At 32.5% G+C, this 26,202-nt stretch overlaps 1 protein-coding gene across 1 annotated transcript in view; it reads left to right on the forward strand.

Annotated features, from left to right (window-relative positions):
* The window catches only part of LOC129224927 (voltage-dependent calcium channel type A subunit alpha-1-like), a 194,952-nt gene that overhangs the window by 96,001 nt on the left and 72,749 nt on the right, over positions 1-26,202 (forward strand). The window contains exons 31-33 of the mRNA XM_054859474.1: positions 4,748-4,858; positions 18,429-18,512; positions 24,573-24,689. Coding sequence (XP_054715449.1) covers positions 4,748-4,858; positions 18,429-18,512; positions 24,573-24,689 — 312 coding nt within the window. The remainder of the gene's footprint in view (positions 1-4,747; positions 4,859-18,428; positions 18,513-24,572; positions 24,690-26,202) is intronic.

Genomic DNA, 26,202 nt, shown 5'->3' on the forward strand with positions numbered 1-26,202 from the left:
AAAACAAGCTAAGATTATATATTCTAATAATTTCAGTCTTCGTTCTTAAGTATAAGACTTCTTTTAAAAAATATTCTTTTGTTCAAAGATAATAATGAACAGTTATGTACAATTTAATATTTCCTCATTTTTTATTTTCCATGCAAAGATTATCAATATATAGAATATTTGTTGTTAAGCAAATTAACTATTTTTTATACATTTGATACATTGCCCCCAAGCCTTAAGGTCCTTTTGGCTCAGTGGTTAAAGTTAGGTTATGTGCTCTCTGACGTACGCCACACATTAAAGGCCATACTATATTTTATCCTTAATTATGTAAATTGTATCCTATAGTTTTGTACCATATAATTACATTTTAAATTCGTATAGGTGATATCACATTTATTTCTCATACTGCTTACAAATTTCGGACATTTTTCTAAGCATTTATGAAAAAAAAAGAAGAAAAAAAAAACTTGAAAAAATATTTGACCTTAAATTTTGTAGAAACTTCTTTAAATGCTCCTATATATATTTTTTAATATAACAACAATAATAACACCATAAAATATTATCGTGAAATATCCAAATTGTTTTGTTCTGGCAAGCAATTAAAAGCTATCATCTCTTATGCTTTAGAATGACTTCAATCTTTTCTTCTAACTGAAACTACTTTCATTTCTTCTAATATTTCAAGCTTATTACCTTTTTCTGATTCTCTTAACTCGCAGTTCGCTTTCGCTTCGCTAAAAAAAAAGTGTATATATCAAGTTCTATTAAGTAAAAGTAAGAATTATTTTCTGTAAAAACTTCATACTTTAATTTATTTTATTTCAATTAACAATTCTTCAATTATTTTTTCGTACATGAGTCTTTTCTTACATATTTAAGTCCGAGGTTTGATAAAATATGTAAGTCTTACTCTGTGAGGAATAAACTAAGAAACTTTCTTTCTACGCAAAAAAAAAAAAAAAAAAAAAAAAAATGTTAGTTAGCTACATATTAAATATTACTTTTGATGTTAATACAAAAAATGTTAGTCTATTGTTATTTGATTTTAACGACACTATATTCGAGGCTGCTGATGTAAAATATTGATTTACTAGAATCAAAGTACCTGAAAAGTTACTTTGAAACATGTAAAAAAAAAATGATGAAGTTTTTAATGTAAATTTGCAGTGGAAGAACCTTAACACTGCTCTGAAATTCAATAAAATTTGTCATCAGGGTCATGATGACTCATGTACCAAATTTTGAACATAGGAACGCGAGATTCTTCCGATTATATAAGTGAAGACATTAAAATAAACATTCAATGTAAAAAATCCTTACCATCTAATGTTACGTCTTTGAAAATTTTGAGGTTAGGAATAATTGAAATATTTATTTTCATGCTTGTTATTTCAAAGTTTTTCCAGGGGGAGGGGGTTTTTGCTCAGTTTCATTTTATAGGGGAAACATCGAAGCATACTAGTGCAAAATTTCACTACGCTTATAAAAACCGCTTAGCTTTTTAGAAAATAAAACATAAAGTGTTTGTAATTTTGACATTGCAAATCATTCATACAAAAATATCAAGTATTGTTCTGGTTAGGAAAATAGCATTGGAAATGAAATTAAGTTTTTTTTTTTTTTTTTTTTTGTTCAATTGGTAATAAATGATAAAACTTTTAAATTAATTATTTAACTAATATATCCCGAATTTAATTACATCCATCAAAATTAATCTTACTAAAAAATCAGGCAATTCAAGTTGGGACGTTTTAGAAATGTTGTCTGTTTAAAACTTAAGATGCCGCCAATTATTTTTGAAACCCCTTATTCCTTTTCAGTGTGAAAACCTTATTAGACATTTCATCGTATTTTTCCGAAAGTTATTGCAGAGCATTGTTTTCAATTCGCTCAGGTTTTTTTTTTTTTTTTTGCAAGCAGACACTTAAATGCTAACTTGCTTAATTGTAACCAAGTTTTGTAACTGTATTAGGCAAACTATTTTATGACGTAGGGTATCGACAACTGAAATTTGAGAAAAAACGTTAATAATTACTTTCTTCAAAGTCAATTTTAAACCATTACTTAAACAAACTTATCAAGATCAATTCTTAGCAGTGAACTAGGTAGCTTATTCTTGTTATTTTGTATGATAGCTTGGAAATTAATGAATGTTAGATAACATATTAAAGTACCAGAAATACATCTAAGCGAAAAAGTTGTAAAGTAATATTTGAGTCTTTTAGACGTCCTATTTTCTCTCAAATCAGCTCTTATTTCGATAACTCAATCTAAATGTTCGCGCCAAACTCTGGTAGACCTTATCGAAATAGTTAACATTTATTTGTGCTTAAAATCTTCGAAATATTTTGCTTTTTCTGGTTAATCATTTGAATGCTATTAAATAGAAATACAAAGTGCATTGTTGAAAAAAGTAGCCTCATGCTGCATGTGAAATGCATTGGAGAAGGTGATATTTTATGTGCCGTGAAAAAAGGATTATGTGACTGATTTTTAAACAGTTTATTAAGTGTAATTGTTTAATTAGGAGCTGCTTCCACATAGCTGCTGAACATCAATCATGTAGAGTGCCATTTGTTCAGATTGTCTTTTCAGAATATTATTGACTTGAAATCTTTTTCCTAATTTATAATGTAATTAAGTATTTTTAATAAATGGTTTCATTGTGCAAAGGAGCTATTTCAACTTACCAAAACTATCACATTTTAAATTTTTTTAAAAATTTTATTTATTTTTTATTTATTTATTTATTTATTTATTTTTATTTTTTACCTTCAGCCATATGCATCATTTTTAGTAAAATTCGTAAAAAAGATTTTTATCACGAGAAAATATATTTTTTTTTAGTTCAGTAATTGTTTTAATTTTTTTTTTTTGGGGGGGGGGGGCATAAACTGAAACTCCCATTTCAGTGTATCAACAGCAATTCAAAAACCTGTTCAATATCATTTCTACATGTTTTGTTTAAGCCCTACATGTGACAAGACACAGTCTTTCTACTAGTATTTAGCAGAACCGTTTATTTTCATGCTCAATTAGTCGAGCAATCAAAAAAGCTATAGTTTTTCCTATGTGTGTATAAAAAAAAAAGTATTAACTCTTTTCCTCCAATAGCGTTGTCAAGCTATTGTTTGGGCTAAGTGTGTATTATGGAAAAATCACCATTATTGGCATAATGAATCGTTTCCTATATAAAGTTGAAGAAAAAAGGCATTACCACTAATTGTTTCTTTTGTTTCATTTTATACGAAATCAAACAATTAGCGCCAAATTAAACAGTAACAATTTCCAAAATTGACCAACAATAACTAAGGAGATTTACCTGATTCTTAAGCAGTTTGAAACAATGTCTTCTTGTTCTGTTGTACTTGCAAAAATTAGGACCATCAGCATCAATTATTCTGATAAACTTAAACCAGTCCCCCGACCAGGGGCGGATACAGACTATAATTTCAAAGGGGGAGGGGGTCAGGCCGAAGAATGACCCCCCTCCCCCCTCCCTTCCATGAACGAACCTTCGGATTTGGGTACGAAAAATTTCTGAAGCTGCTTGGGTGTCAATAAAAAGCATAAAATCGGCCAGGCATAAGGCAAACGTTACAAATTAATTTCATAGAATGAAAAGAAGTAATAATTCAAATATTTACTTTCAAAAATAATTAATAAATTGAAAAGACTACTGAAATCGTTTACATTTTATTCATAAAATGTTTGAACGCGATGTGGGCGGATACTATTGTCGACAGTTTAGGAGGGGGGGGGGGTTGACTCCCATTTATCCGTCCCTGCCCCTGACTCTCCTTTGCTTAAAGCTTTGCATTTAAATATTTTTAATTCTGAAATCATAACCTAAATCAAAAATCCGCTTACAATCTTGATGGAAAGTCTTTCGTCCCTTTCCACTGAAGTAGTATAGTTGTTAAATAACGCTACTAAAACTGAACGGCATATCCCAAGTGAAGACCTCTATACCACAGAAAAAACATCTTTGCAGTTTATATTTATAACTGATTGCCCTTTTAATAAATCCCAGTTTTTTGTTGTAGTTGTGATTTGCTTTTGTATTCATTTTTTGTTCTATAACAATACAAACATAGATGAAACTCAAAATGACTGAAAGTATAGAATGTGATAGTTCTGGTTTTTGCTCTTCTGAAATCCATTTCTAAAATTCTGCCTGGGTTGTCTGTGAAGAGTGTTCAGATGACTGCCAACATTTTACCGTAAATATATTGTATATCCCCTTAATCTAACTCATTAAGAAACAATATTTAGATGAGGAGGGTGCATGCATATATGGGTCTACCTGCATGGAAAGGTCTACACATTGGTTATTGATCCATATCGCACTCATTGCATGAGTATTAACTTTGATTACTCTGCATTTGATTTGTCTGCATGTATGACTTTGTTCGAGCATGCCAATGCATGAGCATTTCTATATGAAACAGAGTGACATGCATTTATTATTATAAGTGATTTTAACATGACATTGCAGTTATACCAATTAGATGAATGTATATTTTGTATAGGCTTTAATACTGTTTTTCAGATATAAATGAATTATTGTTAATTAAATGATTTGGACATTTTTTGTTTAATTTTTTCCCGAGCTACTTGATACATGTGTGTATCGAGTAGCAACCTGCTTGATTTTATTGTTATGCATTGGACCTTAGACCCTCCCATTGTTTTCTATGTTTTTTTCTCCTGCCGCCTTGTTTTCTCGCTACTCCACTACGTGGCGCTGTAGTACCACCATGCCAATCCTCTGTACCTAGATATATTAAGCTACATGAACGAGGCTTTTACGGCACTCTTCCTGATCGAATGTATACTGAAGCTTGTGGCGTACGGATGCAAGGTTTGGACTTGACTTTCTTCTTTATTATCTCTTAACACGATCATTTGAAAATTTTAATTGTGCTATTGAATGTTTTATGTTGTTCAAAATCTGGATTTCTAATAAAAGAAGTTGTAAATCTGAGCAAATTTCCTAGTATGATGTTAATGTTTTATGCAAGTAAGGATTTTCTGTATGTTCCTGGCTCGCGGTTGGGATTCGATATGGCCAGCTGTATGTTACAAATTAACGATTTAAAATTAACCATACGTTGAACTGAAACATTTTATTCAAAACCGTATGCCCCTTTACGTCAAATTATGCACACATATATCTGATTTATATAAACGGATGTATGTTGATTTGTGTGTTCGTATTTGTATCTCCTCCATCATTTTTTATACAAACCTAATTTATGTCGAATTTTCACCAAAATTAACATGGAGATGATTTCATGTTCAGAGAACTCATGTACGGTTTTTCTTTTCTTTTCTTTTTTTTTTTAATTTGTAAGAAAACAGCTCTTATTTTCAATTTAAAGTATTTGTAAAAGAAATTGCTTTTTTCCCCCTGTGTGAACGAAATTACGTATCGTTTATAATTTCTTACCACGTTAAAGATTTAAAAACTGCACTAGGTAGCAGTTTCTTGGAAGTCTGATGATAACACTACCCAACACCAAAAATGTATCCGGCTCTAAAATAGTTATTTAAGAAGTATTTTTTCTCTAAACACGAAAATCACCATAAAAAGTTGAGATTAGCTCTTGTTTTCAAGATACAGAGCCAACTAAGGTCTTGAAATCTCACTAATGTTCCTTTTTTTCCGGTAGATAGAGGCCCCTCCCGTGGAGCTGACCGTCTTTTAAACTTTGACCTCTAGTTGCGACAGAAAATCTCACTACATATATAACAAATGGACTTCGAGAAATTTAAATTCCGGGGAGAGGAATGATCAAAATGAGCAGCTATATCATTCTATCTATATGCAGCTACCTATATGCAGCTATATCAACGGTAGATCCACCCGTTCTCATTGTGCTGGGAATAATGAAGAATTTCGTGAAAGCTATGAACGTAGATGGTTTTCCAATGCTCCAGAGCAGTGGTGCTCAACCTTCCACTCGAGTACCGCACCGCATGTTAAGATGAATATCGCGGGCCAGAATACATATAGGAATTATATATAGCTTTAATTTTTTTCTAGATAACATGGGAAAACACGGAAAATGAAGTAAAATTGCAAACCAAAAATTGCCGATATCATTATCACCTACTTATTTTATCAATACAAAGTTTCCATTTGCCATTTAGAAACCAATTTCTGACCATTTGGCTCCAAATGTACAACTATTATTCTTAATGCTGAATGAAGATTATAGATTGCTTTGACCAGAAGGTAGTTACCGGAAGGCGTCACCAGGAGTGGTTACCAGGAGATAGTTAGATTCGTAACATTGAACATTACAACGGGTCACTCGTATCAGCTTTGCGGGCCGTAAGTTGGGCACTACTGCCTTAGAGGGAAATTCCAAAGATATATTGAAGCAAAGGTTAAGGAAACAATTTTCAACGCCTTTTCAAACACGCACACAGTAATGAAGGTCTCTGTTTTAAATTTTAAAAATTTTATAGGGAAGAGAGAGAAAAACATCTTTTTTTGGAAGTCTTTAAATGTGTTACAATTACTTCTAAACAGCAGAGAAAGCGAGAACTAAAAACAGTTGGCCAAAAAAAAAAAAAAAAAAAAAAAGAAGTTCTGTGATCATTAATACAATATGAAATTCCATTTCCTTCACATGCTTCAAGATATTTTACCTAAAAACTGGATTTTTTAAAAAGATTTTTATCTTGACTTTTGAGGTAGAGCCATACCGTGTTTGCTCACCCTTCATTGTTGTGCGGAGATACTTTTTACTATCAGTGTGCAAATATACTCAGCCCCTTCATGGGGTTTTTTGCCTTCAGCTCTGTTAGTGCTATTCCATACTGCCGAGCCCATAATAAGGGCGACATTTCGATTTGAATGCTGTAATTAGCTGCTCAGTATTTGCTATAACAATTCACTATAAAAGCTTTGCGTTTCAGCGGTCTTAATTAATTTGGTTCTTGTACTACATTGGATACATCTTAATTAGTCATACTCATCCCTTGAGATTTGTCAGCGTTCCAAAATAAAGAGTGCAGAAAAAACCCGAGCCGAGCAGAAAAAAATAATTTAAAAAAAATTATGTGACTTCATGCTAAGCAGTGTTGTGGAGACAAGTTGTTTTCCCTGCATCGATACTACACTAGCAAAGAAAGAACTTTTACGGAATATTAGTTAGATAAAAAAAAAAAAAGTTATTAATTAAATAAATCAAGTGTAGCTGTAAAAAATGGCTTCAAATATTCTGGCACCATCAGATGGCAGTGTTTGTGACTAATGGGTGATAAATTAAAGGAAAAAAAGATGTTTTTTAGCTCCGATGTGTGATAATATATTTGAAAATGTCATTTAAAATCTATCAGGGTTTTTTTTTTTTTTTAAACAAAACATTTTTTTATGAAATTATGATTAAAAGGAATATGTTTCTGCCGAGTTGCCTATGGAAATATGGCTGGAAGTAGAAGGAACACGCCATCCATCTTGGATTTTAGGTGCGTCTCTTCAGTTTTCGTTTCGTATCACAAAAACTATAACCTTATGAGTAAAATCATTCGTTGATAATTAAAGAGCATGAAATTACCTCTAACACGGTGTGGTACAGGGTGCGGAGAAAGTTCCCACAATTTTATTAGATATTTCAATAGGCTGTAACTAACACATAATTCAACAAATCAACAAGTTAAAGCGATAAAAACTCTTTATTGAAATAATAATAATAACATTAAACAAAAAAAATTATAACAATTGTTCAAAATTGGCTCCTTGGGCTTCAATACATTTACGGAGCCGCAGTCTGAAATTGCCGACGATGCTCGCTCACGCATCCACCGTTATCTCATTCCAGGCATTTTGCAGTGGTTGGACGACCACTCCGTGGACGGTCGGCAATCCGTCCAGTCTCCTTGTAGCGTTTCACAGCGTCATAGACTGTTTTACTCTTGACTCCAGTCGTTCGAATAATATCGGCTGTTTTCATTCCCTTCTTGTGTAATTCAACGACAGTAACACGCACATTTTCACGATTCATAGCTCACTATCTCAATGAACTAACAAAGAACAAATGATTAAACCTCAAATACTTTTAATGCCAATAAACAACATGTGCCAAATAAATCGCCAACATACGATTTTAACGCCAAAAAAATGTTTTAAACAAAATTGTAGGAACTTTCTCCGCACCCTGTAGCTGTAACATTGTAGCTGTAATAGGTACGGAAATATTTAATTTCAAACTTCGAGAATTTCGAACCAGAGTCCGAGCTAAAAAAAAAGTAATTTGTAGGTCTTTCGCAGTTCTAAAAAAAAAAGAAAAGAAAAAAAGGCAGGAGGAAAGTAATCAGTTTTTCAAAAATTCACAAAATTTAATATCAACTTACAATTAAACTTGCAAGCATATAATTTTTTTCGAGATACGTAACGAAAACTGAAAAAACGCACTTAAAATCAAAGATCTACTTTCCGCCATATTTTAACAGGTAACCCTGCAGAAGCATTTTATTCCAATCGTATTTTTGTATAAAAATTGTATTTTGTCAAAAGAGATAAGGGCAGAAATTTGCTGTGGGATCTTGCACTATCATGCTAAGCATTGCTGAGGAGACAAGCTGTTTTCCCTGCTTCGACACTACGCTAGCAGAGAAAGAACTTTTACGGAATATTAGTTGGATTTAAAAAAAAAAAATAGTTATTAATTAAATAAATCAAGTGTAGCTGTAAAAAAATGGCTTCAAATATTCTGGCACCATCAGATGGCAGTGTTTGTGACTAATGGGTGATAAATTAAAGGAAAAAAAAGATGTTTTTTAGCTCCGATGTGTGATAATATATTTGAAAATGTCATTTAAAATCTATCAGGGTTTCAGTATTTATATTTTTCAGAAACTCCTAAATCTATTTTTGGTGTCACCATCTTGAAGGTTGTCAGCCGGCTCATTTGCCCCCCCCCCTCCTATCCCGCCGTGTAGTGATGCTTCTCGGTTTAACAGATAAAATATATTTTTCAATGTGGGGAAAAAATTTCAGAACTGAAATATCTATATTTTTCATAAATTCTTAAACCTAATTTGGTATCAACTTCCCTCTGAAGAGGGTCATCCATTTCAAATGCCCCCCCCCCCTCTTGATGATGCAACTGCGTTTGATAGAGTAAATATAATTTAAAATATTGGGGGACGTTTTCTGAATTTAAGTATTTATATTTTTTAAAAACTTGCAATTCCACTTTGGGTGTCAAGCCCCCAGACGGGTGACAGGCGACGTTACTATATTATCTATGCTAGTCCATTTCTGTTTCGTTTGCAATGCATTGAAAATAAAAGGTTTACAAAACATGAAGCTTTTCATCGGTAACTTTTGCATGTAAAGCATTTATTATTATTTCTTTTGAGTTTTTTTTTTTTTTTCTTTTTTTCTTCTAGTAGAATCGTCATTTAAAAAAATTAAAACTTTCGATTCAATAAAATTTTATTAAAATAAAAGATTAGTCTTAAAATGTTTTCAGTGTTCAAATTACTTTTTTCTCCTGTTTCCTGATGTCGAATCTCCTTTTTCTTTTTTTTTTTTTTTTCAAAATTTATATTTTTTTCAAAAACGGCCCCATTCATAATTAGGGAGATCACAAGCACAAAAAAAAAGGTCAAACACAAAAAAAAATGATAATAGTATGATCAATATTCACCTAGCTATTTGCGTTCAAAAATTTAAGGGACCTTACTGAAAATGAGATGGGAACATATCGCCCTACCAGAGAAGCACTGGATTATAGTTCTTTTTGAAGCGAAAAAACAATATAAATTTATACCTTTCATTGCTATTGATAGCAAAAGTAAATATAATACGTTAAAACATGCTGCAAAAGTTCCTACAATTTGAGAAACGAAAATCAAACCTATTAAGCTGCTATATGGTCCTTGAAAACCACGAGTGTAAAGTGATAGGGGAGACTGGGGATACTTGATCCCTAGGGATACATGATCCCATAGCCAAAAATGTACCAAAATTATTAAGTAGAGATTTGAAACCTGACAATTATATTAAAGTTATACTTGTACATAAAAACTAGCAACATTTTTTTTTCAGCCATTTTGTTTTAGCTTAAGAAATGATCATCTGAATGTGTCAAGGGAAACTTTTTTTTAGGAAAGCATTCCGAAGTTTACATTATCCGTTAAATACAACTTAAAAAAAATTCCGAAGTATAATGTTAAAGTATAGACAGTCTTAAATAATTGAGACATATTTTTAGTAAATTGCCACTGATTGTTAATAATAGAACTAGTAAGCTTCGCATGTTAGGGATACTTGATCCCTTCGTTTAGAGGGATACATGATCCCAGGGATCAATTCTCCATATGACAATTTAAACACAATGAAAACAATATAACTGTTGTTTACTTAGTTGACATTAACTTTAAACATTCAAAACCATGTTAACATAATAAAATTTATCATAGTATGAGTGATAGATTTAATCAATCACTGCAGTAAATATGCTAAACAATTAAATAATTATTTCGCACTTGTAACATACAGAACCCCTCAAATATCTAAACATAAATTAACACTACTGATAAATTATGTTCTGTTTCTGATCAGCCAAATGAGCTTGAACAAGTTGAAATAGATATAAAATCTTTGTTTGAAAGAAAGAACAAAAAAAAAAAAAAGATTTTGCTGTAGTTAGATTTACAACAAAAAAGTAAGTTGCCTATTATGTAGACCCATTAGCGGATAGAATGCTAAGTTGGTTTTCTAGAGTTTGAAATAAGATTTCTAAGGCGAAAAGGTAACATGCTTAATCAATCTATTTTTCCTGGAAAATTGACAAAAGTGTAGTAAATGAGAATGAATGTGTTAAGTTGCATGCATCCAGATGGGTTGAGCTGAACTTTAAGAACTACAACAAACGAATTGGTTGCATTTGACTTTTCAGGTTTTGAAAACATATAAGATAGGCTTTCTTTTTTATAAGTACACTGATACTTACATTTTTCTTCCCTCTTTTTAAAAATTAGTTCAATTGATAAAACTCTTAATTTTATTATTGCAAGACAAGATGTTTGCAAATAAGATGATTTTCGTGTTTGTCATCCTATTTTTTTTTATTTGTTGTAATTTTAGCTTCATTACGCTACTTTAAAAAAAATTGTTAATTTTATATATAAAATATAGTATTGTTCACAACCGTATTGGATAATAAGTGACTGATCAAGAGCATCATAGGTTCATGAAAGTTGTGCACATTTCTTTTTTTTTTACAAATGTCTAGTGAAATTTGAAATTATGTTATTTTGTGTTCACATTATTATAATCTAACTAGCTGTACCCGACGCGCGGCTACGCCAACAAAAAAAATACATCAATATACTGATTTTCATGACAATCGGTTGAACAGGGCAGAAGTTGCTACTCTGCAGTGCCACCTGGTGGCGAGTGGCTTCAATGAACATATTATGCACCTTCTCCGTGTTAAAATACATATATATAGCAATTTTCATAATAATCGGTCCAGGTATCAAGTGAAGCCGTGACTGTACTCAAATTTTGTACTCACTTAGTTTGCAAGATCAATCAATCGCTAAAAATATCAAATAGAAAAAGTTTTAAATCCCCCCGTTGCATGAAAAGCCATAAAACAATAAAGAAAGAATTTATTTGTTCAAACTCAAGAAAAATGGCAACAGCTAACTTCTTATCAATGAGATCTTTCACGCGAATTAATTTCTGCAGCCGATAATTTTATTCGTATTTATCCAATGGATTGTGACTTAAATTGGAATAAAAAAAGGAACTATCGATCGGATTTTTTTCAAACTGGTCTATAAACATTCCCAGTACCAAAAATAACAAACGGTGAAAGTTTCAGCCAAATCTGCCGGGTAGTTTTTGAGTTCATGGATGACATACAGACAAACATTCATTTTTATATATATAGATAAAGAAAATTAGAAATGGTGTAATTTTTTAGAAACATTATGTAGAAAACTAAAATCCATAAATAAATTGCCGATCTAATGAAAAGTCTATGTATTTTCTAAGTGGGATCAAGTATCCCCCATGAAGGGATCATGTATCCCTTGATGTGGGGATACATGATTCCTTTATGAAAATTTTGAAAAAAATTATTTCACCAAAACTATCTGTTTGATTTCAACTAAAAGAAAAACTGTTAGATAGAGGAAAAAAAATACTTTTGTTCACGTACTTTTTTCTAAAAAAACTGATAATTTGCGGCAGAGAAAAAAAATTGAAAGCTAAAGTGGGGAGCAAGTATCCCCAGTCTCCCCTATTGATCACAAAACGCCGTGTTTTATATCTCTTTGAATATTGGGCGTACTGTTGCCATTCTTTTTTTGTGTGTGTGTGTGTGTGTGTTCAATTTGCTTTTTGATGCTTGTAATTTCCCTAAATATGAAAGAGAAAGACATGGGTACCATATTAAAAAGTTAGGTTTCGTTTTTTCACACAAAATTCCTTTTTTGCTTTAAACTTTCAATATCTTAACTCCTCACCTCATTTCGACCATTTTTGAAACTGGAAGCAGATATCTAGGACTAACGATTGCGAAAATAGAGGTCTTGCAGATTGAACTGTGACATGATGTATATTTTGAATTGTATCCATTCATGTACCTTTGTTGCATATTAAATTTTCCTCCTTAATCAATTTCCAGAATGAAGAATAGCATTACAAATAATGTAATGAATAATCTTAGAAAAATAGGATTGGTCTTTGAAAAATTGTTAATCTAAAAATAGAAATTGTGGATTTACTTTTCTATGATTTATTTCTCACTTTTGTTTTGTTTCTCCTACCTCTCCATTTTCTAAGGTCGAAAAGTCTGCATGCATTTACGAAACCTGCAAAATGTTTAAGGAGCAAAAATGGTTTCTTGATCATCCTTCATCGTGAAAAGCTGGGTGAAAATCAGTTTGCTTACTATGTACAAACACTCTTTGGAGTGTGCTACTTAAAAGTGCTACTTATACAGGGTGCGGCAAGATTTCCTTAACATCTAAGCAAAAATGTCCAACGTTCTATGTTTAAAGGGGAGAAATGCTAGAAATTAACTAATGCAGTGCATAGACCTGATGTGGGATTCAAAACTAAATGAAACAAAACTTGAGATATGTATCTACATTGTTATGAAAAAAAAAGCATTCTAATTTACAAAATGGGTTTTATTGAGTTTTGAAACAAGGAAATTATCTTTCCGCACCTTGTGTTTTCAAAGATATAAGTATTTCTTTCAAAAATACCTATTTCGTATTTAACAGATAGTTTTCTGTCAAACGTTACCAAACTTCCAGAAAACTCAACAGCATACAAGATAAACACTATAGTAAAAGATGAATTCAAATAAAAATGCTGAAAACTGTGTTTTTTTTTCCGAGGGGAGGGGGCAAAGCTTTCTCAATAACTCATCAAATTTCGTATTGAAGTTTTTTTATTGCTTTCGGCAAAAAATGAACAGACAACTCACATTGAGGTGATTTTTCAAAAAAAATTCTTGTACTTCAAAGCTACTAAAGAACTAAAGTAAAGCAACTTATTTTATTTTTCGCCGCCACCAAGTAGTCTATTGGCGAAAACTGAATAAACAATTCGCATTGTGATTCTTTTTCGAAAAATTACCGTTTGATTTTTACTTCCTTTTTCCAAAAAAGGAAGTATTGTATTCGCGAAGAAAATTTCACTGAAAAATCGGCCTTAATTTCCATTTTTCTCACCCCCGAATGAATGTTGAGGTTTTTTTTCGACCCGACCACACGTGGATATATGTCTGGGAACCTACAGACACCCGAAATATCCATTTTGATGACCCCCGAGTTAATTACAACGATTTTTCTCGTGACGTCCGTATGTACGTATGTATGTGCGTATGTGTGTATGTATCTCGTATAACTCAAAAACGGTATGTCCTAGAAAGTTGAAATTTGGTACGTGGACTCCTAGTGGGACCTAGTTGTGCACCTTCAATTTTGATTGCATTCGGATGATTCTAAGGGGGTCTTTTGCCCCTTTTTGGGGGGAAATCATTGTAAATTTCGATGTAAACTCAAGTGCTGTTATAATTTGTCAGGCACTTGGTGATATATCGCCAGTCTTTAGGTCGCCAAGTTTTGTCGCCAACTTGGCAACAAATTTGGCGTTTTTTTTTAAATATTAAATTTGATTTTAATTTGGCCACTGTTGGTGATATTTAGAGAGTAAACAATTGAATCACATTAAAGTTGCCAATGATGGGGAAATGACATTAAATTGGAGTAAAAGGAAGTCATGTGATGCGCACATCAGCTCGTTTAATTACTGTTGTCAAGCGCGAATGCTTCGTTCGGGTTAGCTAGTATATGAATACTTAGGACAACTTGCTTCAATTCTCATGCGCGAAGAATAGTTATTTAAAGCTTTCATAATTTCGTAACAAAGTGTATGTGACAACTTATTACAAAAATCCAGTTAAATATCCTAAACATTTTGAAAAATGTCGGCATTCTAATTAGCTGTATTTGAATGATTCTTGGATACGCGTTGAGCAATAAGGGATTGTTCGCAAATAATCTGTTTTTTCACTAATCAGTGTATAGTGCAGCTCTGGTTAGTTGAGCTGTGACCTTGACTATGCTTACCTGTTTTAGGGGAGTTTAGTGAAAAATAGACTTGTTATTGGCTCGGATTTTTGTTGGAATAGTTTTGAAGAACTGGTAAGAAAGTTTCTCAACTCAACTTAGCGCCAATTACGGCTTCCTATTTTCCGAAACAGAGGTAAACATTGTCAGAGTCGGAGCTCAACTTCTCAGAGCCGCACAATAGTAGCACTGAAAGATAGTGAGCAATTGTTGACTATTTGTGAACACTCTTTTACAATTTGTTACCGATCCGAAAAGCATTAGATCTTCAATATCTTTTTAAGTTCTTATACAAGGACATCTTTTTTAAGTTGTCACACACAGCAGACTTCTTCGTTATGAATGTTATGAATTTTCTTTCGTCGTGCATACGCAATGAAAAATTAACTGATTTTAGTGTAGATCAAGTTTTCAATATTTTTATTTCAAATTTCATTGTTATATTTCTCTTGTATTCTGTCACGTTCTCGGAAAATTTGGTAAAGTTGGGAAGAAAATTCTGTGCGTTGTGTGACTTGCTTGCACTTGCCCTAGACATTGGTACTTTTGATCGAGATGCTTACATTTTTGTGATTATAAGTGCTAATTTTTCGAAAAGTCATAGAATAGTTCTGTATAGTAAGTTAACTAGTTCAAAATTTACAGCTCATTCCAAGCTTTAATAATGCAGAAAAATAAAAATGTTTTCCTGGGTTCTTCAATTTGTCGTTAATCTCCTTAATTTATGCGTAACTTAATTTTACTGTAAAGTATGACGGAAGCATATGACAAAAGTTACAGAACAAGTTCGAAAATTTGTGCATTTTTGCAGGTGTCCAGATATTTTTGGCTGGCGTTTTGATATTGACTGATATAAAGACATTTTGGCTTTCCTAAACCTTTCAACTTTATTTCTAACTTTTATCTAAAGTATCATTTACATGCTGTTTTATCCCCTGTGTATTGATCCAAAGATTCCAATGACATCCAAAGAATAGTCATCCGCAAATTCGCTGAAAAGTACTACCAGAGTAAGAGGTTTAGCAGTTTTGGTTTGAAAACATAAAGAACACCGCTGACTGGGAGAAAAAAGAAAGTAACCTGTTTTATAGCTGTGCATTATTAATTCTGTGTATAGGCATTTTAAATAAATTAATTTGGCGTAACTAGATTTATTTATTTATCTATTTATTTTTTCATTTCTATTCAAGCAAATGATTAAATAGAAGACATTGTTGTCGACAGGTAGATGGAAATAAAAGCCCTCTTTCCACCACCTATAACCGTTGTAATTCTATAGATTTATTATTAATTTTAAACCTTTCCCTATCCCAAAATTTGCTATGTTCTGTCGAGTTTGACGATGTGCAACATCGAATGCAATAACGAGGATAAATAAAATTATAATAGATTAGATGAAAATCTAAATAAATAAATATACAATTGGCCTGCACTCCCTTACGCCCATATCAAGAAATCATATTTATAAATCTAGACTTATAGTGTAGCTTCTTTCTAAAAAGAGCAAAAAGTATTGCGAATTTCTAGAAGTAATATCGCAGAAATGCAGTAGGTATGTCTAAAAAGAGAAAAACATTTTCAAGCAAATATTCTCTCTTCCTTTCCTGAAGGGATACTATAAACCAAAAGTAGATTAAAATATCAAAGGTTTTTCCCTACCTTGAAAATATTTTATATAATTTTACCTTGTGGCGCATCTTTAAGTGAATAGTAATTCTTCCCATATTCGAATCAATGTGGCTCTTGTAACAAAATGTTATCTTTTGCAGCAAAAGTTTTTGTGTTTCTCCCTCATCTCCATAAGGTATTGAAGCAATGGTGGAGCAAATGCTTTGTCTTTGACAAAGCCGCACAAAAAGAAGTCACATGGTGTTCTGTCTGGAGACCTCAGGATCTAGCATATCATCTTTAAGACCAGTATAACTTTTCCAGTGCTGTGCGAAAAGTACATTCAATTACCCTAACATCATTATGACATCATTATGACCCTGACATCATTATAAATATGGTGCAGTTCTATCCTGTTGGAAAATGATATCTTGGCAGTACTTTTCAAGATATAGCATCTACCAAATCTGGAGCATATGAAAATATAAGTGTCCCTTTACAGACCTTTTTTTACAGAACATTTTCCTAAAAAAAAAAGCTTCCATCTCCATTTGGCAACAAATAGCTTGATTTTACGTATTTTATAGCGCAAAAAGCTTTCTTTTATCTAGTAGGCCCATTTTTGAAAACTTCGTGCTCATAGGAATGGAAGACATTTCAGTAAATATGGTGTATTTCAAAGCAACGGTTGTAACTTATACCTTTCTCCCTACACATTGAACTTTTTTTATATATATGTCAAAGATTTAACTTGAAAAAAAAGAAAATACTGCTTTTTTAAAGCATTCGATAGTCATGCGTTCCAATTATTAGGATAAAATGGTAATATAGAGTTGAGGGGGAGGGGATTTGCTTTCCTTATAATTCAAGGTAGCAAAATAAAAATTTTGCTCTGAAATGTATTGTGGAATGAACAGAGTGTTAATTTAACGTGTGCACTGTTAAAACTGTTTTTAAAATTGAGACAAAATAGCTTATTTTTAAGCACATCACTTACTCGAAATGGCTCCGAAACAATTTCGCTTAGAATTGAAAAGCAAGAGTTCTTACTTTTGAAAGGCACCCCCGCCCCGTCTCGAAAATGATTCAGCATGATCTCTTTTTTAAGATATCGCCCTTCTCAAGAAAGATACAACATGTTCTTATTTTTGAGACATTTGTAGTTCAAAGTTACTTGAAAAAAAAAGCAGCTATATGGTTTCATTTTTGAGCAAATCGTTTTTAATTGTAACAAAGGCCAATTGGGCCATTCCTTGAAAAACATACATTTTGTTCCGCACGTGCCAGCTTATATATTTCCATTTGAAATAATAATTTAAAAGAGTAATGAATAAAAGTTTGTTGTTTAAGAGACCCCAAATCTAAATGCCATTTATTAAATAAATATTTTGTTCAATATACCTTTTAGAATAATTATTTTTAATTAAATATATTACCTGTCACGTGCGGGACAAAATGGCGGCTTTTTCCGTGGAATGACCCAATTACAGAAACTTTTCCAAGGAAAACTTTTTAAAAGCTAGTTTCGATTTAGTAGGTATAATTTCTGGACATACCAATAAATATATTAAGAATTTTATTAATAGTTTTTGTTGCTTTCCCTCTTATCTCAACCCTGCCTCTGAGAAGTTTTAAGAAATTTTTGTGAATGTGTAATCTTTCTTCTTATTATTATTTGTAAACCATGTAATACATTTTTCTAAGTTTCATCTATATACATTAATAACAAACTTAATCAAGATGGCCATGTCGAAAACTTAATCTAAAGCCATGTATGATAAAATTTCTACCATACGAAAATGACCATCTAAAACGTTTGTTTCGATTTTTATGGTAATAAGATTTTACTATGATTCTATTGTAATTTTGAGTTTTCTGAATCTTAATATTAAATTCAAAAAGCACTTGTTTAAAGAAACTTTATACTGATGAAAATTCAAAACAATTTCTCGAACTGATTAAAAGAAACTAGATTTTTTACTACGAATTGGGACAACTTTGATGGAAATTTGCTCAGCATGGTATTTTTTTTTCCTTTCAATTTATGAAAATCAGTTTTAGCATATCACATGCAGCATTTTCGGTTGTGAGGTTTATTGATCATTTAATTTGCGTGCTCCATTTTCATTAAAATGTATTTTACTGAACTTATTTTTTTATTTAACTTTTTCAACGTTTCTTAACAACTTTGAACTTTTTGTTTTAAGAATTTCTTTAAGGATCCATGGAACACATTTGATTTCATCACAGTAATAGGAAGCGTTGTCGATGCTTTAGTTGTTGAAATTGGGGTAAGTATATTGTTCTTTCTCTCTGTGTTTTTAAAGCAGAATCTTTGACGTTACTTGTCATTTACATCACAAGTTTTATGTCTGATTTAAATTTAAAAGTACTTAGGGCTCCCAAATGGTCCGCTTTTCCCGCCAAAGTCCTTTTTTTTAGGTTTAAGTCCGCTTTAGACCGCTTTTAAACATTTTGGTCCAATTAGTCCGCTTTTATATTGTATTTACTTAAGAATCAGATTTTAAAAGTTTTCCATTACGTTAAAAGATACTGTTCACCCAAACACGCTGCCGATGCGCCTTAACCTGACTTTCCCGTATTATTTCGCTTTAGATTGACGTCATTACTCCTCCTTCATACGCTGCAGCCTGGAAATCCATAAAAAAAGAGAGGTTTGGGGGAGGTATGACGTCAAATCGGAGCAGGGTGCTACCGATATATTTCTCGGAATTTCAGCCTCACGTTTGCAATAACGATGAACTTTCGGATCTCGATAACTCGAATATTCCTTTATCTCAAAGTTTTTATTGGATCCCAAGCTCTTGAGACTGTTGTGGAAACTTCCCATAACTCGGAACGTTTTAGCCGGTCCCTTGGAACTTAGAGTTGTCGCGAGTTGACTGTAATAGTAAAGCTGCTATGAACCACCCCTTTTGCAAATGAATTCGAAAGTAATCTCGTGGCGCATGCGGCATTTTTTTTACAGGCGCATATGTTCGTAAATTTGCCCTTGAAAAACCTTGAAAACTTCTTGAAAAAAAAAAAATAGTTCATTTTTCAAGTGCTTGAAAACCTTGAAAAAGTATGAAAAGTTTCTTAATTGCTTGAATTCTTTCAAAAATCATTACAAGCAATCTAAAGCATACTTTAGATTGCTTGCAATTCTTTTAAAAATATTTCATCAGTGCAATTTTCTGAACGTATGTTCGATATGCAGTATCGCGAAAAATGATTTCGTATTTGAGGTTTCAATCCTTTTGCATCTTGTAAATATTTTGACGTTTTTTGCAATCGGAAGTTATTTTGACATGTGCTACCTTCGATTAGCTTATTTTTCGTTTAATTTCAATAATGAAGGAAGGAATTAGTTTGGAAACCGTGACAACATTGAACTTACTCAGACTTCGCGGAAAACTGCTTCTCACGTTTGAAATTTCAATCCTTTTGCATCTTGTAAATATTTTGATGTTTTTGACAGTAGGAAGTTATTTTGACATATACTACTGTAGATTAGCTTATTTTTCGTTCAATTTCAATAATTAACGAAGGAATTCGTTTGGAAACCATGGCAACATTGAACTTACTCGTACTTCGCGGAAAATGGCTTTTAGTGTTTGAAATTTCAATCTTTTTGCATCATGAAAATATTAAAATATTTTGCCCAATCGAATGTTTTTTTCCCAAATGCTACCTTAGATTAGCATGTTTTATGTTTAATTTAGTAGAAAATAAATAAATTTATTTTATGGGAAACATGCCAAAATTGAACTTGGTTTGTGAACATTTGCTTATCTGATCTTTCATTCGTTTTGTATCTAATAAATATTTTTATATTTTTGGCAGTTTGAAGTTATTTTGACATTTAACTTGTTTCAACTTGTATTTAAATAACTAAAAAATTAATATTTTTTTGTTTTTAATTAATTTCTAGTTTTGCAAATATAGTTTTAATGATTATTAGTTTATTTTCGGTTATTACTGTTTTTTTTTTATTTGGGGGGGGGGTAATAAATGTAAATTGAGTGCATAATATTTTAACTTAGTCTTTGTGTTCGAAACAAAGTTGAATTATAAAATTTTATAAAGTTGAACTTATGTACGTCATTTCATTGTCATGCTAAGAGGGGAATTAGCCCCCTCCCCCCCATAAAAGTTCAAAGCACTCATGGCCTTGCAATCGTGGAGGTTTTTTTTTTTTTTTTAAATCTAAGCTTTATGATTCTTGAAAATATACTTTGAATATGAAAATTGCAAAACTAAGCCTCATGTGATCTGCTTCTCTTTGTGATTAAGCATTTCAGACATTTTTAGGAAAACTTTCAATACAGTAGATCCGTTATCAAAGTGTCTCTTGTAGAAAAAGCCGTTTGTATCCTATACTTTTTATATTACTTCCTGTTATTATATGTTTGCATTAAATGAAATCTGCATGCAATATTTCTAGTGCGAATTTAGGGTAGTACCTTGAAAAATATTTTTTACTCTTGAAAAGTACTTAAATTTTTTTTCTCCTTAAAGGGTATGAAACCTGTGATAATAGATTAAATTTAAAATTCAAATATAAAATAATTTTATTATACACTCAGTTGTAGCTTTGTTGAAAATCACAACAGTATTTTTTAGGTTTCAGTGTGAGTCATGGGGAAGTGCAAATTTGTCAGCAAATGGTTAGATGAAACTGATGAAGATGGGAACAAAATTAGAGACTGGGGAAAACAACAAAAGAATAACGTTTCTTGTTTGGTGTATGATAGATAAATATTGGTTGAGAAGAGATATAACGGTATTAAGAAGCATTAGAAGACAGAAAAACATAAAAATAATTTTAAACTAAATAAAGATGAAGCGCAGCTTTATCTATCATTCAGTGAGACTACCAGCATCCCTGGTTCAAGTCAAAATGTATCATTATGCCTATTTAGTTCTAAAGAGGCTGCCTTAAGTGTTGAACTAAGTGCCCCCCCCCCCCCTCCAAATATTTGTGTAAATAATATTATTCAATGGATAAAAAAGATCAGTTTCACAGGTGATAAAGGAATTGTATCATTATTAATAGTTAATTAACGAATTATTTTCACGAATTTAGCCAGCTGGCAACTAATTTGCCTTTTGGTGCTTCTCTGGGTTTAAATATGAGTGGTCCTCCCAAGGTCCTCTTTTTGATCCTATCTGGTCCTCTTTAGTCCCCTTTTTGATTGAAAAGGGGCCTCTTTTACCCTTTTCTGAAGCTAAAATGTGTTGGGAGCCCTGAGTACTGTATAGTACATTTTTCATTCTTTTGTATATAGCTTTATTAAGAATTTGATTTGTAAAAAAATTAAACATTCGAATATTAGACTAATTTTTCACTTTTTAAGGCATGCTGATCCTATTTTGATCAATGAATGTATGTGTGTCGATGTGTATGTAAAGATAATCGCTTTTTAGGGACACTCTAACTCATAATTTGATGCAAGGTATCAAACGATATTTGATACACATGTATCATGTGAACTTATGCTAATTTATTTTTGATGCCCATCGCTCCAAAGGGAGATTGTAATCTTAATAAAATGTTATTTTTATTAGTTTTTCTGTCAAAGGCATTTGATCAAACTTTAAAAAGAAAAAATAATAAGAAAAGAGAAATTCAATTGTTAGATAAATTTACAAGTGCGTTAGAAATTGTAAATGTATCATAAACTTGTTTTCAATTGAGGCAGTGAGAAGCAAAGGGACGAAAGTGGCAAAATTAAAAATTGGGAGATTACCAGTACAAACAGTAGGGGAACCTTTCCTCTGTCTTGGGGCAAGAGATAGTACTAGTAGCCCTGGTAGGTGCTGCTGTACAGCATGATTTAGAAAATAATTTCAATGAAATCCTACCTAGTACGTTTTCTTTAAATGCGTTTTACTCAAAACTTGAAAATGTCCACTCACTTATATCCCTTTACTTCTCACTGCCTCAATTATGTTCTGAAAATTATTTACTATTATTTATAAGAAGAAATGATAAAACTTCAATATTTGTGATATTATTAATCTTGATCAGTATTTATAAATGCTTTATAATCATACTGCTAAGATAATTTTCGAAAATAATAAATTATAAAAATTTGAAGTAAATTTAACCAATTCGTTATGATGCTAATTTTTGCATATTGATTAAGAATCGATATTCAAGAGCTAACGTTTATGTTGTGGCCGTTATAAAACTTTCTTCTGTGCATTCCATATTGAATGCTCAAAACTTGTACATCATCGTGACTATTAAGATTTGTCGTATTGGCAGAGCTTTAGATTTGTGTATTGTTGCAACCACGCTGCCACAATTTGGTGTCTTGCTGGCAGTTCATGTAAAATAAGACTGCATAATCCTATGGCCATTATTAGCAGTCACGCTTAACGAAAAGAATGCTCGAGTGCGCCAATCCTGTGTGCCACAATTGGCATCTTCCATTTAGGTCCATCTGTGTATTAATTTTCGTTTGAATCCTTGCACCATTTCTTGAGATGTAGATGCAGCAGTTGATGATTAGAAAAATTCTTTTGACTCCCCCCCCCCCATCCACACTCTTAGAGAAAATGGTGGTAAAACTTAATCTGTTCCAGTACTCATCGGGACACACCTGAATTTATAGTTAGAGTGCCCATAAAGTAACGTCAGCTCTTATATAGACACACATACATTTTCAAAAAATGGTGAAAATAGTTTCAACGATCCTTTAAGCATATAGCCTCGCCAAAATATGAAAATCAAAAATTTTTAGAAATATAATACTTTCTTCTTTGCATTGGATATAAAAAAAAAGTAAAAATTAAAGAAGATGTGTCTCAGATTTTTTTTTAATTTCCGAAAATTGTTTTCCAGCGCTTTTGAGAATTGATGGAAAATACATTTAAAAGGTGTGCCAAATATTAAACTATTGCATTTAATAAAGCAAAGTTCTTGATTAATGAAAGTTAATATATATACAGGTATAGGACAAAATAATATGAACACTTGTGAAAAAATAAAAATATTTCATTAATAAGGAGTTGGGCTACCTTTTGCCTGAATAACAGCTTGTTTTCGACGTGGGATTGACAAAAAAAGGTCTTGAATATAGTTCATTAGAATTCGCACCCAAGCCTTGTGCAAGACCGTCTCAAGTTCAGATAGAGTGCGTGGAGGAGGAAACCGCTCACGGACATAGAACTTTTGTGGCGTTTTTTAGAGAACAATTTTGCTCAGATCAGGGAACTGGGGACACCACGTTAGATGTTCTACTTCATCGTTATGCTCAAGTAACTATGTTTGAGCACAGTGTTTCTTGTGAATAGGGGCGTTCTCATCTTGGAATACTAGACGTTCTCCCGGAAAAAGAGTCTGAAGCATAAAGGGGAGGTGATTGGCGACAATGGTTCGATAGTGTTCACCTGTGATTCTCTACCTCAGGGCAACAAGAGGCCCAAACCCACTGGAAGATATTGCTCCCCACACTATCACAGAACTCCCTCCATACTTCACGGTAGGAACCAAGTTGTCAATATAATATGCTTCTGCTGGTGTTCGCCGGACAAACAAGCGTCCAGTTGTCTCGAATAGCGTAAATGATGACTAGTCAGACCATGTGGCTTGTTCCCATTGCAGTTGTGTCCAGTTTAGGTGGTTTCTGTACCATTGTAGTTTGTTCATAGTACTTTGCGTCGAAACTAACGGTTTCGAAATAGCTACTCTACCTTGAATGTGGGCAGCATGAAACACCTGTTGATTAAATTTCATTGATACGGGGCTCTGAAGGTTTGTATGCTTCTCGGACGTTATCTGCGGCAGTGTAGTCTTGGGTTTTCTGGGGACAATCCTCTTCAACACTCGTCTATTACTATCCTTCAACTTCGAATTTTGCCCGCTGCTAAGCTTCGCAGAAGAAACCTTCCCCATATTTGTATAGGCTGTCAGAACACTTGATAAAGTGGTCCTTGAAACATCCACAAGACTGGCTGTTCTGGACGCTGACGCTCCAGCGAGATGAGCTCCAAGTTATCATGCCTTTTTTCACGTCGGAGAGGTCGGACATAATCACGCTTTTCTAAATACAGAACTTTTCCATACAACCCTCACGCTGCCAAATGCTTGGTTGATACCTTCCCCACCACCGCCACTTGGTGGCAAACTGTTGCAACATGTGGTGGTCGTTTATTGGGCGGTCGAAAAAAGATTCAAATTTGACTGGTTGTTCCTATTATTTAGTCCTATACATGTATGTTTCTTCTTCAGACTTTAATTTGCTTCAAATTTTATATTATCTACAATACAGTGGCACTTGTTTTATTGTAATCATTATTAATTAAATATTTATCTGTTATAAACTTGGCTTTTTTTTCAGGTTAATTTTATTAATGTTGGTTTTCTTCGCTTATTTCGAGCTGCTCGCCTTATCAAGCTACTGCGTCAGGGTTATACAATCAGGATATTGTTATGGACTTTTATTCAGTCATTTAAGGTATTTTGATTTTATATTTAACATTTCACCCTTTTTACTTCCTTTTACGAAGTAAAGGAAGTACTGTATTCACGAAAAGATTTTGACCCAAAAATAGGCCTTAATTTCCCTTTTGCTCGCCCTCGAATGAATGTTGAGTTTTTTTTTTTTCAACCCGAACACACGTGGATATATGTCTAAGAACGTATAGACATCCGAAATATCCATTTTGACGATCCGCAAATTAATTTAAACGTCTGTTTTTGCGTATATGTGTATGTGCGTATGTATCTCGCATAACTCAAAAACGGTATGTACTAGAAAGTTGAAACTTGCTACGTAGACTTGTTGACCTAACAATTTGTGTCTAACTTCTGTAACGAAGGTAAACTCCTAAGGTTTAGCAGATGCCTATCTATTACACATTTCTGTAGCTATCTAGTGAATGAAATGTCAGAACTCAAATTGAAAAACTAAATCATTTTATTTATAAATCTAATAATTAACAACTGTAAAACATAAAATCTTCTGTAAATGGTATAAACAAAATATGAGGGATTTCAACCATACTCAAATTAATCTTCATGTTCCAAAAGAGCATCTTTCCAAAAAATATTTGACACCCTAACGATAATTATTCTAAAATGTTTCAAAAAAGTTTAGTCCCTAACTCTCATGGCGAAATCTTAACAACCATCTCCTAAGTTCAGGACGCCGCTTCAACAGCGAACGATCCTCTAAAAACACGACTATCGTCAGTCGAAAATGAGAAACGCGAGCAGAAGGGATTTCCTTCTCATTCCTTCCGATTATATCCTATCCCAGCACTACGCGGCACGTCACTCCGAATTTGCTTACAGAAGAGCCATCTGAATCCTTCCAGAACAATCTATTTGCTCCGAGACATCGGGAGATTACGTCACACATCCGCTCGTGCTCTGACGTCACATCCTTCTTCCTGACGAACACTTCGTTCCGAGTCGATCCGTTGTTTACACATTGCTTTCCGATACGCGATTTGAAACAAGCGTCCTTTAAAGAGGACAAGATTAACTGCTTATTCATTAATAAAAAATAAAAAAAAACAAGTGAGTAAAAACTGTTATATTTAGTTTACACTTAGCTTTTAAAATGAATTGGTGAGAATATCTCTCAAATAGACATTTTGTGGCTATCAATACCCTCCCTTCTCAACAATTCATTTGATCTCTCATATTCATTTAATTGCGAGCTTCAAGCATTATCTGATAAAAGTTTCAAAAAAAGATTATCACTCTTCAAAAATTTCTTAAAAAAATTACTCCTCAAAAACAGTTAGTAAATTTTAAATCTATCTAATTCTTACGTTAATTAATTTTTAACATATCTCAAAAATTTGTTAGTTTCAAACATTTCCTAGAAACAAACACTTAATATTCTTCTCGAATTAAGTAAAACAACATTTGCATACTAAACAACAATATCATCACAAAAAATAATTTTTAAAGTCCACTAGTAGTCCTAGAGGAAAAGTTCAACAAACAAGTTCACTCTA

The sequence above is a fragment of the Uloborus diversus genome, chromosome 6 (genome assembly GCF_026930045.1).
Source record: "Uloborus diversus isolate 005 chromosome 6, Udiv.v.3.1, whole genome shotgun sequence".
Classification (NCBI taxonomy): Eukaryota; Metazoa; Arthropoda; class Arachnida; order Araneae; family Uloboridae; genus Uloborus; species Uloborus diversus.